The 13,969-nt window shown below is 39.0% G+C and overlaps 2 protein-coding genes across 2 annotated transcripts; both read right to left on the bottom strand.

The window, feature by feature from the left end:
• Positions 1–55: 55 nt before the first annotated feature.
• On the bottom strand, positions 56–9,000 carry C1H11orf16 (chromosome 1 C11orf16 homolog). Its single transcript, XM_028731868.2, has 6 exons — positions 8,899–9,000; positions 5,866–6,050; positions 5,387–5,549; positions 2,758–2,983; positions 1,271–1,936; positions 56–794 (listed from the first exon to the last, which is right to left on the bottom strand). Exons 2-6 carry the CDS (start codon positions 6,030–6,032, stop codon positions 583–585), a joined length of 1,434 nt encoding a protein of 477 aa, XP_028587701.2. The 5' UTR covers positions 6,033–6,050; positions 8,899–9,000; the 3' UTR covers positions 56–582.
• Positions 9,001–10,927: 1,927 nt separating this feature from the next.
• On the bottom strand, positions 10,928–11,521 carry ASCL3 (achaete-scute family bHLH transcription factor 3). The gene has a single exon (XM_077924217.1). It carries the CDS (start codon positions 11,519–11,521, stop codon positions 10,928–10,930), a length of 594 nt encoding a protein of 197 aa, XP_077780343.1.
• Between the last annotated feature and the right edge of the window lie 2,448 nt (positions 11,522–13,969).

Genomic DNA, 13,969 nt, shown 5'->3' with positions numbered 1-13,969 from the left:
ATTGAAATGAAATCAACAGAATAGAAAGGGGAGTCTTATTTAGTTACGTAGTTCCAGGTAACCGCAGAGTGCACCATTTAGTCAGTCACAGATATTGGTGGTCGAAGCCTAAACTAAAATGCTTTGCTGCTAACAGAGCATATTTATTCATTTGGAAAACATGAGTTTGACCAAACTGCGAGAGGCAGTGAAAGACAGGAGTGCCTGGCTTGCTCTGGGCCATGGGGTCACGAAGAGTCGGACACGACTAAACGACTAAACAACAACAACAACAGCAACAACTTCCCTTTTTGTTAACCTGGCTGGTCCCGAAAGTCCAAAAACAGTTACTTCAAAATATATTTGAATTTTCTGTTGTACTGTGGTTAGATGCAGTGATCTCCTCTAGGGCCCATCCAGTGTTAAAACAAGAGAACACTTGTTAATTTGCTGGGGAAATTACCATATATATAATTTATTAGATGCTAATGATCCAACATCATTATCCTGAATCTCTTAATATATTCTTGTGGACCCACAAAAAAAGTAGAACTAAAAACAAGCATATGCTTTCAGTGGAGGGTGGTTTTTTTCTTTTCTTTTTTACTGTGTTCCTTGCTCTCCTCCTGAGGATGGTTTGACGTCTTTGTGACCCAAGACTTCCTTCACAGTAAGTTGCCTTCGAGGAGACCGTTCAATAGTTTCAAACATGGCACTGTGGTTGATCAGTGCAGTTGGGGACGGATCCATAAAAGGAACTGCTTTGGTTTTGGATCTTTCCTTTCTGCAGGTGCTGTCCAAAGTATAATTGGTTCCTATACATGATAGTATAACACTTAATTTGTGAGTAGTTAGACGAAGACAAAATAATCAAACAAGGTATGAAATAGGGAACCAAGTGTTTTTTGGCCCCCCCCCCCCATGATTTATTATTTCAACATCCCTCTCTTCTGTTAAGGCAATTGGAGACAACTGTGGGGGGGGGGGTTGGCTCACGATTTGACTCAATATATATTTCTACTTCATGCAAATTATTTCATAAAATTTATACACCACTTGATTGTAAAAATAAAAAACCCCTCAAGTGCTTTTCATCTTCACAAACAAACAAACAAACAAACACACAGTTAACAAACCAGAAATCCCCAAGTATGTTAGTATCTGTGATACCATTAGCAGAAAAATCAATCTCAGTATAGCTGTTCACCTCAACCAGTATGATAATGCCAGGTAGTTTTTGGCACTGTTCTACCTTCCACTTTGAAGCTCATTCAAAGGAAATATTGTGTACCGTGGCTGTTATGAAGAGAGCTGGGATGGCTTCTCTTCCAGTATTTCCAACAAGGTCTCCTGATTTCTTGCAGCTTGGGCTTTTCAAAAAGACTAGAATCCGTGTTCACTGCATGATCTACCATTGTGGTCTTGGTCAAACCTGTTTCTGTACCACGTCTGGAACTGGAGGAGCATGAAGAAGAAGAAGAGCTGGACACAACAGTGACTGGTTCTTCCTTTGGAGGCCCTTCCACTGCCAGTAATGGTTTACTGCTGAACTCTTCTTCAACATTTCTCTGGGATGGTTCAGTTAAAGTGGGTGGCCACCAGCAGCCACTGTATTTAGGGCAGCAGCAGGAAGCGTACTGTGGATGTCCAAGGAATGAGCATGTGTGTTGAAAGCACCTGGAGCAAGGGGAGATGAAAGAGCAACATGGCCTCTGGAGCCGGCAGAGGCCACCTACAGCACATCCATGCATGGAGCCTGTTATAGCCCTACATGAGCCACTGCAGTGACCGGGTCTTTGGAGTTGCCTTTCAGATGCTTTCCTGCTGGTAAGGGGCATCCGGATCATCTCCACAATCCTCTCCCACTGCACTGGGGAAATCCACAGGGCTACACCCAATGGGACTTTGGCTTTCTTGCCATTCCAGAAGCTGACTATAATTTCTTCATCTTCTTTCCCTGTTTTGAAGAGAAAAATATAAACTGGGGAAAGTCATCACTCTCCTCAATTTATTTATTAAATTTCTATCCTAATTTTAAGAAAGGGACTGGGGCTGTGGTGTTTTTATTGTTTGTTTGTTTCTGTATGTGATCTTTTACATGTATATATCTTAATGCTTAATTGTCTAAATAAAAGATCTATTTTAAAAAATCTATTCTGCCCTTCTTCCCAAAGGAGCAAAGCTAATGCTAATAATAGTTTGTAAGTTTAAATCAATCTGATTAATAATAGTTTGTCAGTTTAAATCAATCTGATTATGTAGCCACAAAAGGGTGGTCTTTATACTCCAGTCTAGAAAGTATGCATAATAATTAAATACCTGTTACATAGGTAGCCGTGTTGGTCTGCCATAGTCAAAACAAAAAAAATTCCTTCCAGTAGCACCTTAAAGACCAACTAAGTTAGTTCTTGGTGTGAGCTTTCGTGTGCATGCACACTTCTTCAGATACCTGTATCTGTATCTGAAGAAGTGTGCATGCACACGAAAGCTCATACCAAGAACTAACTTAGTTGGTCTTTAAGGTGCTACTGGAAGGAATTTTTTTTGTTTTAATTAAATACCTGTTTGAGGGTTTTAAAAAAATATTCACCAGAGCTTTGACATAAGCAGTGTTTTTCCACCATATGCATAATTTAATAGTAAATGAAATACGAAGAGTAAATGAAAACCACAGGCGCATACTGCACTTCCTATGTTCAGGGCTATATTATACATATACACACAAAAAGCTAGTTCAGCTACTGGCTCATGTTAAAAAATAAACAAATTGGGTTTTACCTCTCAAGGGATCCCTGGTTTCCATGCCTTGGATGGTAGTGCCAGGGCCATATCTTTTTTGCTGTGGCTCCCAGGGTGCCAGCACTTTATCACCTGGCAGTATGGAATGCCTCATTCCATTCACACACTCAAACATGTCACTGCTGGCTGTTTCTTGCACACATGTTGTGTCCTCACTCAGTCCAAATGACTTGGCAAACTGTACAAGAAAGGTTCTTTTCTCACCCTGGTGCCAGAAACAAGATGGGGAATTAAAACGAAAAACTAACAAGCTTTAGTCATGAAATAATCAGCAGTCACATCTATGATAGCTTAGGAAATGAAGAGGGGGGGAAATGCAGGATGCTGGCCATGTTAGTACAAAGTTTTTGATGCTGGAGGAAAACGTTAAGCTTGTGTCTTTTCATGCATGGTTTTTAAAAAGTTGATCAGGGTGGCAAGATAACAAGAAAAACAATTTAACTAAACCCGTAGAAAATAATACTATACCAAAAAAAAAAAAAACAACCACCTTTTGCTCTTAACTTGAGGTAGAAAACATGCCGCTGTTCAGCTGGCATGCCTGGAAAAAACTGTATTCTCAAAGGGCAAGTTCATAATAAAATGCTAAACAGATGAAGCTCAGTGGAAGAGGATGCACTTTGCAGGCAGAAATCCAGTTTAAAAGAATTATCTAATAGATGGTATGGAAGACCTCCGAATGAGACCTTAGGCAGCTACTGCCAGCCAAGAGTAAAGAGTATTGGGCTAAATGAACAATAGTCTAATCTGGTATAAGGCAGCTTCCTGTGTTTCAACCGTTGATAACAACTTTAGGAATTGCAAAATGCATGTGGGGTTCACCTGCCTACAATGGCTCCCCTATTAATTTCCAGAGAGCAGCATTACAGTAGGCTATGGGTGTAGCCAACGGGGTACAGGGAGGGGCAGCTCCCCCCCCCCCAATCAATAAAAATACATAGCTAACTGAGGTCCTCCACCCTAACAAAAATCCTGGTTACGCCCATGCAGTGGGCACATCTCTGTGTGTATTGGGTTGGCCGCATTTCCTATGTTACAGAGAGCAGTCCTCTAATTGAAGGACTTATCAAAGGACAGGCAGCCTCTACTTAAAAGTGTCCTTTGGTCTAAGTTTGGTTTAAAGATTAAAGAACCATTAGAAGGAAGAACTGGAGCCTTGAAGTTGGCCATCAACAGATAGGACCTGGACCAAAGACTGAGCTGGGACATAGGTCGCAGTTTCCCCCACTACGGTGAGATATATGGAATTTATTTTTACGTTACATTCATCTGATGGCATTCAGTTAATGAGTCCCATTGGTGGAAGCCTGCACAGTGACTTAGATTTGTACAATGGGGCTTTCCCTCATCTCTCTCACCTGTGTTCTGCCTGTGCTCCCCAAATTGACTCGGGGGGGATTGGGAGCACCCCTATAATAGCATGAGGAGGGAGGAGAGGGGGATTGTTCTGTCTGGCAAGCTTGTCCTGAAAGTATTATCAACATAGTACAATGTTGAATTCTTCCCAGTATTTCCTCATCTGCACCTATATGTATAAATAAGCATATGCAATTTTTATGCTAATCACATTTTGTCCTTTTAATAAAAAATTCCTCTTTTTTTTTAGCAATGCATAAGTGGCCACCATGTTGTGTAATGAAAGGGATCAAACACTACAAAACAAAAATATATTATTGCCAGTCACTCCCACTACATGCTGAATACCAGGCATTTCAGATTTGTCAGTCTTCCAGAAACTTTGATAAACAGCCTTGCCTTTTTCTTACACTTCAAAAACAGCACAACAATTTTTTTTAAGTTTCAAGTGCTAACAGCTAATGAATTGAAGGTTGTTTTTCCTGTGTACAGAGGACAAAAAGTGTCAAGTTTATATATATTAACACGCTAAGACATTTCCAGCAAATATAATGTCCAGCCGTTTACTCATAACAACGGATGGGATATTGTCCCCAAACAGCATAAATCTCCAGATACACTTGGCAGGAAGGTTTAAAAAACACACACTCAAGAAAACCTGTGCCAACAAGTTGGACAGAGACTTGGGTCACAGCCACACCACACATTTCAAGCACATAGCTTTCTCTAAACTAAGAATTTTGGCAATGGTAGTTTGTTAAGGATGCTGGGAATTGTAGGTCCATGAGGGGTAAACTACATTTCCCAGGATTCTTTGAGGGGAACAGCATGTACTGCAGTAGGTCTCAAGCAAGATGGACCTCAGCCAAGTCAAATGAAATCTAATAATTTCTGAAAATATGGGAAAGTGGTTGTCAAATGGGGCTGAAAGCTTGGTGGTAATGTGACACAATTTTCAAATACAGATTGTAGCAACTCCGTGCAATAAATGGCTAGAGAGTGGTCCTCATGATCCATCAGAATTCCCAATTATTGAGCAGGTAAAAGGAGGGAAGGATGCCACTAATATTAAAGAGTTTTTTTCTCCATCAAAATGAGGCAGACACCAACTTCCGTTGAATGCAGCAGTTGTGATTGACATACACCCCTTGCCCAGAATCTGACGCCTTTAGCAGAATCCATAAAGATTCTGGGGTGAATTATTAATGTCTCATCTACACATGCCAGGAAAAAAAATCATACAGCAACTTGCCTCTATAATAGCTTTTATTATTGTGCCAGGATAATAATAACCATCAGTTTCTCTTCTTGCCAAAACAGGAATGCCAACAGTGTCCAAGGATCTCTCCAAGTTTTTTGCTGCCTCACATGCTCTAAGAGGAGGAAAATGGAGGCAGTGGCCGAAATGTAAACACCTTCAAATAACAGAGAAAGTGTTAATGCTTGTTTTATCTACACATGACAAGAAAAGCTACTTCATCTACAACAGCTAGAACCTTGATGCAGATGCCAAAGTTTTACCTCAGGAGTATTATTCTTCTGTACCCCTGTTTTGGCATCAACAATACCCCTCGCCCCACTTGAAAAATCCAGAGATGTATCTACAATGCAACATCTATAACTGAACACTGGATTGGAATTTGCATATGAGAGAGCTGGCATTTCAAAATGCAGCTCTTGTTTGAACTCTTCAACTTTAGTCTGCCCACCCCCATACACACTTTTTATTACCTTGTTGTGATGAGCGGTCTAGCAACACAGGCAGGATGTGCTGAAATGGCACCAGTGCAGGTGGAACTGGGATTAGCTGTGAAGCTGCTATGCACAGGTTTAGCTGGTGCTAGCATTGCACAGCAATGACTGTGGTACGGCAAAGAGAACCAGGCGCAGCCATCCATTCCTTTTGAAGTATTTCCCTACCGAAAAAGAAAAGGGGAAAAAAGCAAATCACCCCATAAGGCACGTTAAGTATTCTGAAGGAGGAAAACGTGTCACCATGACATAACAGTAATTGCTGCCACTGCTCAAGCTCATAGCTTTGGAGATTTCTCCTGAATGTCATCTGCAACAGTTATGAATCAGGCCCTAACGTCTTACATTGAATTGGAATAGATTTGAAAGTACTAACTACTGGTAAGGAATTAAATTCTTTATCTGGACCAACTTTTTACAAAAGCACAATTGTGAGGAATGGCTGAGTTCTGCTTGGGATTTGAAGGTGGTGAACAAAATTGACATTGCTATAGGGCTAGCAGCACTGTCCAAAATAACAGCAGCAGCATCAACAACAATAACTTGATAATCCCCATTTGGTGTCTACATTTGTATGGTCTTACATTTTAAAGAGCCCCCATCTCCATTTCCTGGCTGCCATCCCGCAGAACAATATCACTGTTTGTCAGTTGCAATACTGTGCTCTTTTTTAAGGATTTAGGATTCCCTGCTAAATACTGTACAGCATTTAAGATTATGTTTGAATGTGCAATTCCTGGAATCGCAAGGGAGAAGAAGGGAAGAAGGTAGATGAAAGTCTACTGGTAGACTTTTTGGTTTTTATTCTGTGAACCGCCCTGAGACCTCTGGGTATAGGGCGGTATATGAATTCAATAATTATTATTATTAATAATAAATCTCTATGTGATTATTAATTCAGTTCAAGTGCAAGAAAATGTGTGGAAAATACCCACCACTTCAGTATAAAGGAAGCTGCAGTTGTAGACACGCTCACATGGCAATATATCCCAGTGGTGCTTGCTTCTGAATAGACATGCATAGGTTTGTATTGTGAATTTTTGATGAAATACAGCAACTTTTTATGTAATGCAGGAAAAAAAAACCAATGTAGCGTGGAAGTAGTAAGTACACACCACACAGTTTGGACCAAACAACAACAACAATGGATGTACATTTTTGCATAGGTCTCTGTTTGTAAATAAATTCTCTGAGCTTGGTGGAGAAGTTTAAATCTTTTTGTCCAGAACAGCACTATGTATCCTTTTTGCTGCTGTTGCCAAAATCAGTGGTGGCGCAGAGGGAGGAAGATTTGCTTGAGAGCCAGATCAGGTCTCCAGAATGGGGGTTAACCACCTAACACAGGGGTTCTACTCAAGATGATCCTCAACCATCTACATTGCTGGTGGGACAACTGGGTTATTGGTGTAGGTAGGATTTTGCAACCTGTATGGTCAGTTTGCCGTTGTCAGGTGCAATGTGCCTGTTTTTCCAGAAACATTTCCCACATCTCTGCATATCACATTAGAGGTTGGTATGGGGATTAGGCAAATCAAATCTATTAATAAGGCAATCAAATACAGGTTATAGCCAAGAGAAAACATTGTCCCTGATTACCTTTGTGCACTCCATAACCTAACCAGAAACAGGAAAATGTTTATACAGTGGTACCTCAGGTTAAGTACTTAATTCGTTCCGGAGGTCTGTTCTTAACCCGAAACTGTTCTTAACCTGAAACACCACTTTAGCTAATGGGGCCTCCTGCTGCCACCGCGCCACATGTCTGTTCTCATCCTGAAGCAAAGTTCTTAACCAGAAGCACTATTTCTGGGTTAGCGGAGTGTGTAACCTGAAGCGTATGTAACCTGAAGCGTATGTAACCTGAGGTACCACTGTATAGGTTGTGCTCCCAAAGTACCTCATGATTCAGAAAGCACCTCAGGTAATGCTTCCATAGTTGAAATAGGTTTAGGAAAAGTTGTTCCATTAAAATCATGCAAAATTATGGTGGGAAAATATTTTGATCTGTTCTGTGTTCTCTTGTGCTTCATAATCACTGCCTTCTTGCAACAAGGGAATGATCATACAGAGAAATGACATGTGAAGAGAGAACTTACTCTGCGGCTGTCAAGGTAAGATTTGCAACGTGACAGTAAATGCCAGGCATTTATCAGGCATGCTGGCAAAAAGGTTTTGTAGCGCTTCAGAGATTGATACAATCTGACTTGATTATGGGTGTCAGTATTAAAAAGGAGATGGGTGTTTTTGAGAGTGCTCATCATGTGCTTATTATTTTGTTGGTTAACTGTTTTAGCATTTCCCAGGAGTAAAAACAAAAACAAAAGAGGTTTGAGGGCTGGGAGACAGGGCTCACCTCTAACAGAAGGACTCCCTTGAGAAAATATGTAGCAACTGTGCAATCATTAAGACATCAAATCACCTGGAAACTGTATACTGCTGACATGCTAATTCAAGCATAATCAAGGCCTATATTATCTGTGCCTCACTTCTATTTTATTCTAACTAGGCCTGTCAACCAAATAAATAAAATTTACACCTGCTTTCTTGCTATTAATTGATTACTGTATATCACATGTAAATCAATTAGCATATTCCAAAAGTTATAGCAGATAATCTTTGTACATACTGAAGGAAGTGTGAGGTAGTTTTTTTCTTATTTCTTTATTACCTGCCCTTCATTTGAAGGTCACAAGGTGCAAAGCAGCAGTAAAACACATTAAGAACTATTTAAAACAACTTACAGCAGTAAACAATTTGTTTATTCAAGTGTAGGGCTGCTATCTTATGCACACATACCTGTTCTATTGAATTCAGTAGAACTTACTAAGTTACCATCCATTGGAAATAAATATTATTTTTAATGCTTCTCTATTACAGTAACACAAATAGCACCAAATATATACCCAAATCTACCAAGTAAATTAAAGCCATCTACCAACTAAACCAGCAAGGGGGAGGCAAACCTAAAACTCTTCAGTCCATTGATTTGCTAAAATAGTAATTAGAACTCACCAGATGCTTGCAGTACTAAATGCTGGGATCTTTCAATTGGCTTGACTTCAACAATACGGCAGCTCTCTGCTGAGAAGGAGTGTTATTGGTGGCTGTTTTCTGTTTCTAAGCAGGTTGCTATAGAGCCACTGCAAACAGGAACTTGTGTCTGATAGTACAGAATGTGTGAAACACACACACACACATTCATAGTGTGTGAATATCAGCTGTGAATGTTTTCTCAGGTACATCTTATTTCTAAACTCAGTGACACTAAATACTGTACCGAAGAAAGAAAAATGACAAGGGTAAAATAAAGATCGTCCAGAGAATGCTCAAGTCTAATAAAAAGAAATACAGCGGTACCTTGGGTTAAGAACTAAATTTGTTCTGGAGGTCTATTCTTAACCTGAAACTGTTCTTAACCTGAAGCACCGCTTTAGCTAGTGGGGCCTCCTGCTGCCGCTGTGCCGCTGCTGCACGATTTCTGTTCCCATCCTGAAGCCAAGTTCTTAACCCGAGGTACTATTTCTGGGTTAGCGGAGTCTGTAACCTGATGCGTATGTAACCTGAAGCATATGTAACCCGAAGTACCACTGTAAAGAAAAAACAAATGCTCAAAGTCACAGTGCACTCTGCACTATAGAGCCTTTCCTCAATAAAAATGTTTGTTTATTATTTCACAAGATTTCTATACCATTTGATTGTAATAAAACGTAAGAGTGGTTTACATTAAACACACGCACACAAATTAAAAAATATAATTAAAATCATTACCTATTAAATGTAGCTTATTGATAAAGATAACAACTATTCAGCTAGCTGCAACCACAGTCCACTTTGAGCAGCATCTCATTTCTACTCTGCAGAAATTTATTTGAATGTGACAAATAAATAACTTTATTAACATGTATTTGGTTGAAAGAACTATTTCAATAGTTGTTTTAACTGTTGTGTTTTAATGGGTTTGTTTTAGTGCACAATTTAATTGTAGATTTTTATTTTAATGTTTTTTATTGTACATTAATATTTTTTGTAATTGGATTTGCACCTATGAATCGACGCTTTGGCAGTTAAGCATGATATATATTAATAAATATTACTACTAATAAAGCCATGTGGAAAGAGGACTTTATAAGAAGATTCAAGTTTGTTCTATATTATTGGGGGGAGGGGTTTTCCTCCGATTAGCAGTTCAAAGATCACTGAAGAAGCATCCTTCTTGGAATGTCTATATCAGTAATATTTATGATGCTCAAATCCTCAAGTAAACAATGGAACAGTACAAAAAAATTCTAAGGTAAGTTTGTTAGTTTCTTTATATTCTTGAAATAGAGGGAGGAACAGGAGGTATAGACATTCCTTCAGCTTCATTTCTTCCACTCACTATCGATGCTGTGACACTTAATTGTCTTTCTCTCACTGTGTGTCCGTATAATACAACAAACTTCTTCTAAGATATAGTTTGATCATGGAACAAGGATTTATTTAGATTTCAAAAAACAAAATATCCAGATAAAATTAACTCAATATTAGCATTTCCAAAGTTAGTGTGTTTTTACAATACTGTCTTTTTTGTTGTTGCTGTTACAACAGTCAAGTGGTTTCCAGTTTATACATTCTGTGCAAACAGAATTTATACAGAAACTTTATACATTTTATCAATTTATAGAGAAACTTAAATTATAAATTTTTTTAGAAATAAATGTTAGCAAAGAGAGAGAGGTTACTGTTCTCAGAAAGGAGCAGAATCTTTTTATTAAAATATAACCTAAAGCATTCAGCTTGAGTTGACACATTGGCGGTCTCCCATGCCCCCTTGTAACCAAAATTAACCACGTATTACTGATCTCTCATAGCTATCTGTTAAAATGATTCCAGCCATTTCAATCATTTGAAACTTCCACACATTTTAGCAAGATTCTTGTCATCACAGTCACAAGCCCTGAAATCACCACATTGTATAGCAAGTTCAGTCTTACAAGCATCTTTGAACAGGCAGGATTGTCTTTGGGGCTTCCAGAGAAGACTTTATTTGCTCTCGAGTAGACTATGAAGTCCTTGGAGCGTGATCGCTTTGAGAGCTATCTTTGGGTGCGTGGTGAGCTTCCCTGCTATTCTCCTCTGAATCATTGTAAAGCACAGATTGGAGATACCTGATGTATTTAATTGCAGCTCGGAGTGTTTCTACTTTGCTGAGTCGTTTCTCTAGGTATTCGGCAGGTAGGTGATGTCTGAGTTTGGCGTAGCCTTCGTTGACACACTTTACTCTCTGCCTTTCCCTTTCGTTCCTTTTTCTGATGAATGCTGGGCCGCAAGAGTACTCGCATCTGCCAAAATTCCCACAGGGACCTTGAAATGGGAGCGCACAAGGATCGCTGTAGAAATTCTCAGCCGTCAGCTGCTCTGGTGTGAAAGGAAGCAGAGGCAAATCTTCGGGGCCAGCGAATTGGTTTGGGATCTCTGGGTAGAAATGGAGTGCGGCATAAAGGTCCCTGCAGCCAAGTCTAGACATCTGTCCAGCGTGGGAGTCGCTTAAGACTGGCAATCTGTCCATGGCATCCCAAAAGCTTCCCAGGCTGTGGTGTCTCAGGTACAGAGCTAGAAATGGAGAACTGTGTATCAGCTTTAGTGATTCATACATTGCAATAGGCTAGGTGTGATTGTCAGTATTTTTAGTGCACTTCTGATATTATGCAAATATGTGGGAGACGGCAATGTTGTTGTACTGACCTATTTAAATACAGTGTTCCATATGCAAAGGAGATATTTTAAAATAATATAAGCATAGATACTTGCAACTAGATAAATCTCTTTAGCTTTACAGTTGAGGATGTGAAATCATATGGCAGATTTTCCTAGGCAAAAACACATGCCGTTGTCAGAATGACTGGTACATGAACTTCTCCATTATTCCCTGTACCCGCTCTTTTTCTCTGCAGTGTGTGCCTTGTTATTCCTATCACTTATGCTGATTATTAGCCCAGGGAAAGAGGGGTGTTGTCTGTGGAAAAGCTTGAAATGTGCTTAACTCTCTCACTGAAATTATTGAGGCCTACATGTATTCACTTTGATCAAATTGTGCCCCATATCTTTTAACAGAAACTCTCCTTTTCAGGCTGTGCCTAACATCAGAATTCAAAATTTGCCAGCTCCTCCAGCCAAAATAATGCTGTATCTTTTATTCTGTAAGATAGCAACTCAACAACTTCATATAGCAAATAATGTGAAAGGTAATGGTAAATTAATGTTTCTCATCCTCCCTTCCAATACATTATTTTTATTATAAGCAATCGTCAATAGTGTAAGAAGTTGTTTTCTTCCATTTATCAGGGATTACTGGATCAGCTTGCTAGCAAATATCAAAGTATTACTCTGCGGGCATGTTATTTAATTGCATATAATCTATGTGGTTAGGATTTAATGGGAAGTTGCTTAGAGAGCAAACAATATCCTGCAATGACTCAGGACCCACCAACTGACCTTCAGAACATGTAAGGGATGAAATTGGCTCTCTCCGTGCCTCACAATCACACTTGTCAGTTCCCACCAGCCTACTCCAGCATAGAGAATTCCATAACACACACATGTACAGAAGAACGCCCCCCCCCCCCCCAAAAAAAAAATTGGGTCTGCAGCCTGTAATCTAGAGCAAGGGAGATTTAACCGAATTATAGAATTGTAGAATTGGAGGGTCATCTAGTCCAACTTCCTCCAATGCAGGAATCTCAACGTGTCTGGTCCCCCATCCAATTTGAAACCATACCAGACACTGCTTAGCTTTGCAAATGTGCTAGGAGTTTTATATTGCTAAACAGCAATCAATGAAACATATTTATTGATCATGCATTATAAAAGCTGAATCAGTAAATTGTCTATAATAAAAATGTCAATTAATCTTTGCATGTTAACATTTGGAAAGATTACTGAATTCACCAAACCTTTAACTTGAATTAGAAACCTCAGTTAACTGAATTATTTACTAAGAAGTAAAGTCTCATTAATTCAAATAATTTTCTCTATTCTTTCTGAAATTTGCCTCAGTGCCTAAGACAAAACACAAGATCATAAAACAAAGCTAGGTTTTTCATTCCTAGACTTGCTTATGGTGAAATGGAAAAGAATCCCCAGAACCACAAGGAAAAATCTAAAATATTAGACAGGGACTGAACTTCAAAATTCCACACTGAAATTATGTGTTAGCAAGCTGATTCTTATAGCACTTTTCTCTATAGATCTGTTCTATAAACTAGAGCTCACAAAGTATATATTTAACATGTGCATCATTTAAATTTAACAATCTGGATTAATATTAACAAAAACCATGTAACATTTTGCTATTAGCCTCTATCTACCTTACATTCCTTACCTGAGTTCCACAGTTCTTGTGCCTGTTGGACTGAGTCAAAAGACAGATCTAAATTTATAGTCAATTGACAATATGCAAAGTAGCTTACAGTTAGATCTGCTCTTTTCTGGTTTAGCTTCTTCCACCCACACTGCAGCTATAAAGGCAACAAATATTAGAATTATGGGATAGAAAGTGTAACGTATTAGATGGTTTTTATGGTTTCAGACAGAAGCATATTTATACACTGCCAATGCATAAGTTGTTGTAATAATTTACTAATTTTTATCAAATAAATGTTCATATTTACACTGTAGAAGAATTTGCTAGATCTTGAGTACTTTCCACACATATTTCTTCAGGTGTGTTAAAACACACAAATCAAATCTCAACAAATTTATTTCAGACTATCTTTATAGTTACAATAAATGCCTGTGAATGTGGATATTTACAAACCAATTTTAGAAGGCCACTGAGAGATCATAAAATGCTGGCATTTCTTAGTAAAAGTTAAGGCCAGTTCACTGTCCAGTCATCACCAATTTCTTAGAATCATAGTTGGAAGGGACCCCAAGGGTCATCTAGCCCAACCCCCTGAAATGCAGGAATCTCAACTAAAGCATCCCTGACAGATGGCCATCCAACCTCTGCTTTAAAACTTCCAGTGTCCATCACTTTCTGAGGGAGTCTGCTGCATTGTCAAACAGCTCTTACTATCAGAAACTTCTTCCCGGTGTTTAACTG

Source organism: Podarcis muralis, chromosome 1, assembly GCF_964188315.1.
Source record: "Podarcis muralis chromosome 1, rPodMur119.hap1.1, whole genome shotgun sequence".
Classification (NCBI taxonomy): domain Eukaryota; kingdom Metazoa; phylum Chordata; class Lepidosauria; order Squamata; family Lacertidae; genus Podarcis; species Podarcis muralis.
Note: the sequence above shows the minus strand (reverse complement) of the source record. Positions and strands in the feature narration are given on the sequence as shown.

Bases quoted from the DNA above. Each gene is read 5' to 3' on its own strand.
- C1H11orf16 (XM_028731868.2), bottom strand. From the start codon at position 6,032: ATGGATGGCTGCGCCTGGTTCTCTTTGCCGTACCACAGTCATTGCTGT. The intron at 1,937-2,757 runs GTAAAACCCAAT...TCTTCAAAACAG, and splicing joins AACCAGGGATCCCTTGAGAG to GGAAAGAAGATGAAGAAATT. The intron at 795-1,270 runs GTACACAATATT...TATCATGTATAG, and splicing joins CTCTCTTCATAACAGCCACG to GAACCAATTATACTTTGGAC.
- ASCL3 (XM_077924217.1), bottom strand. From the start codon at position 11,521: ATGTATGAATCACTAAAGCTGATACACAGTTCTCCATTTCTAGCTCTG.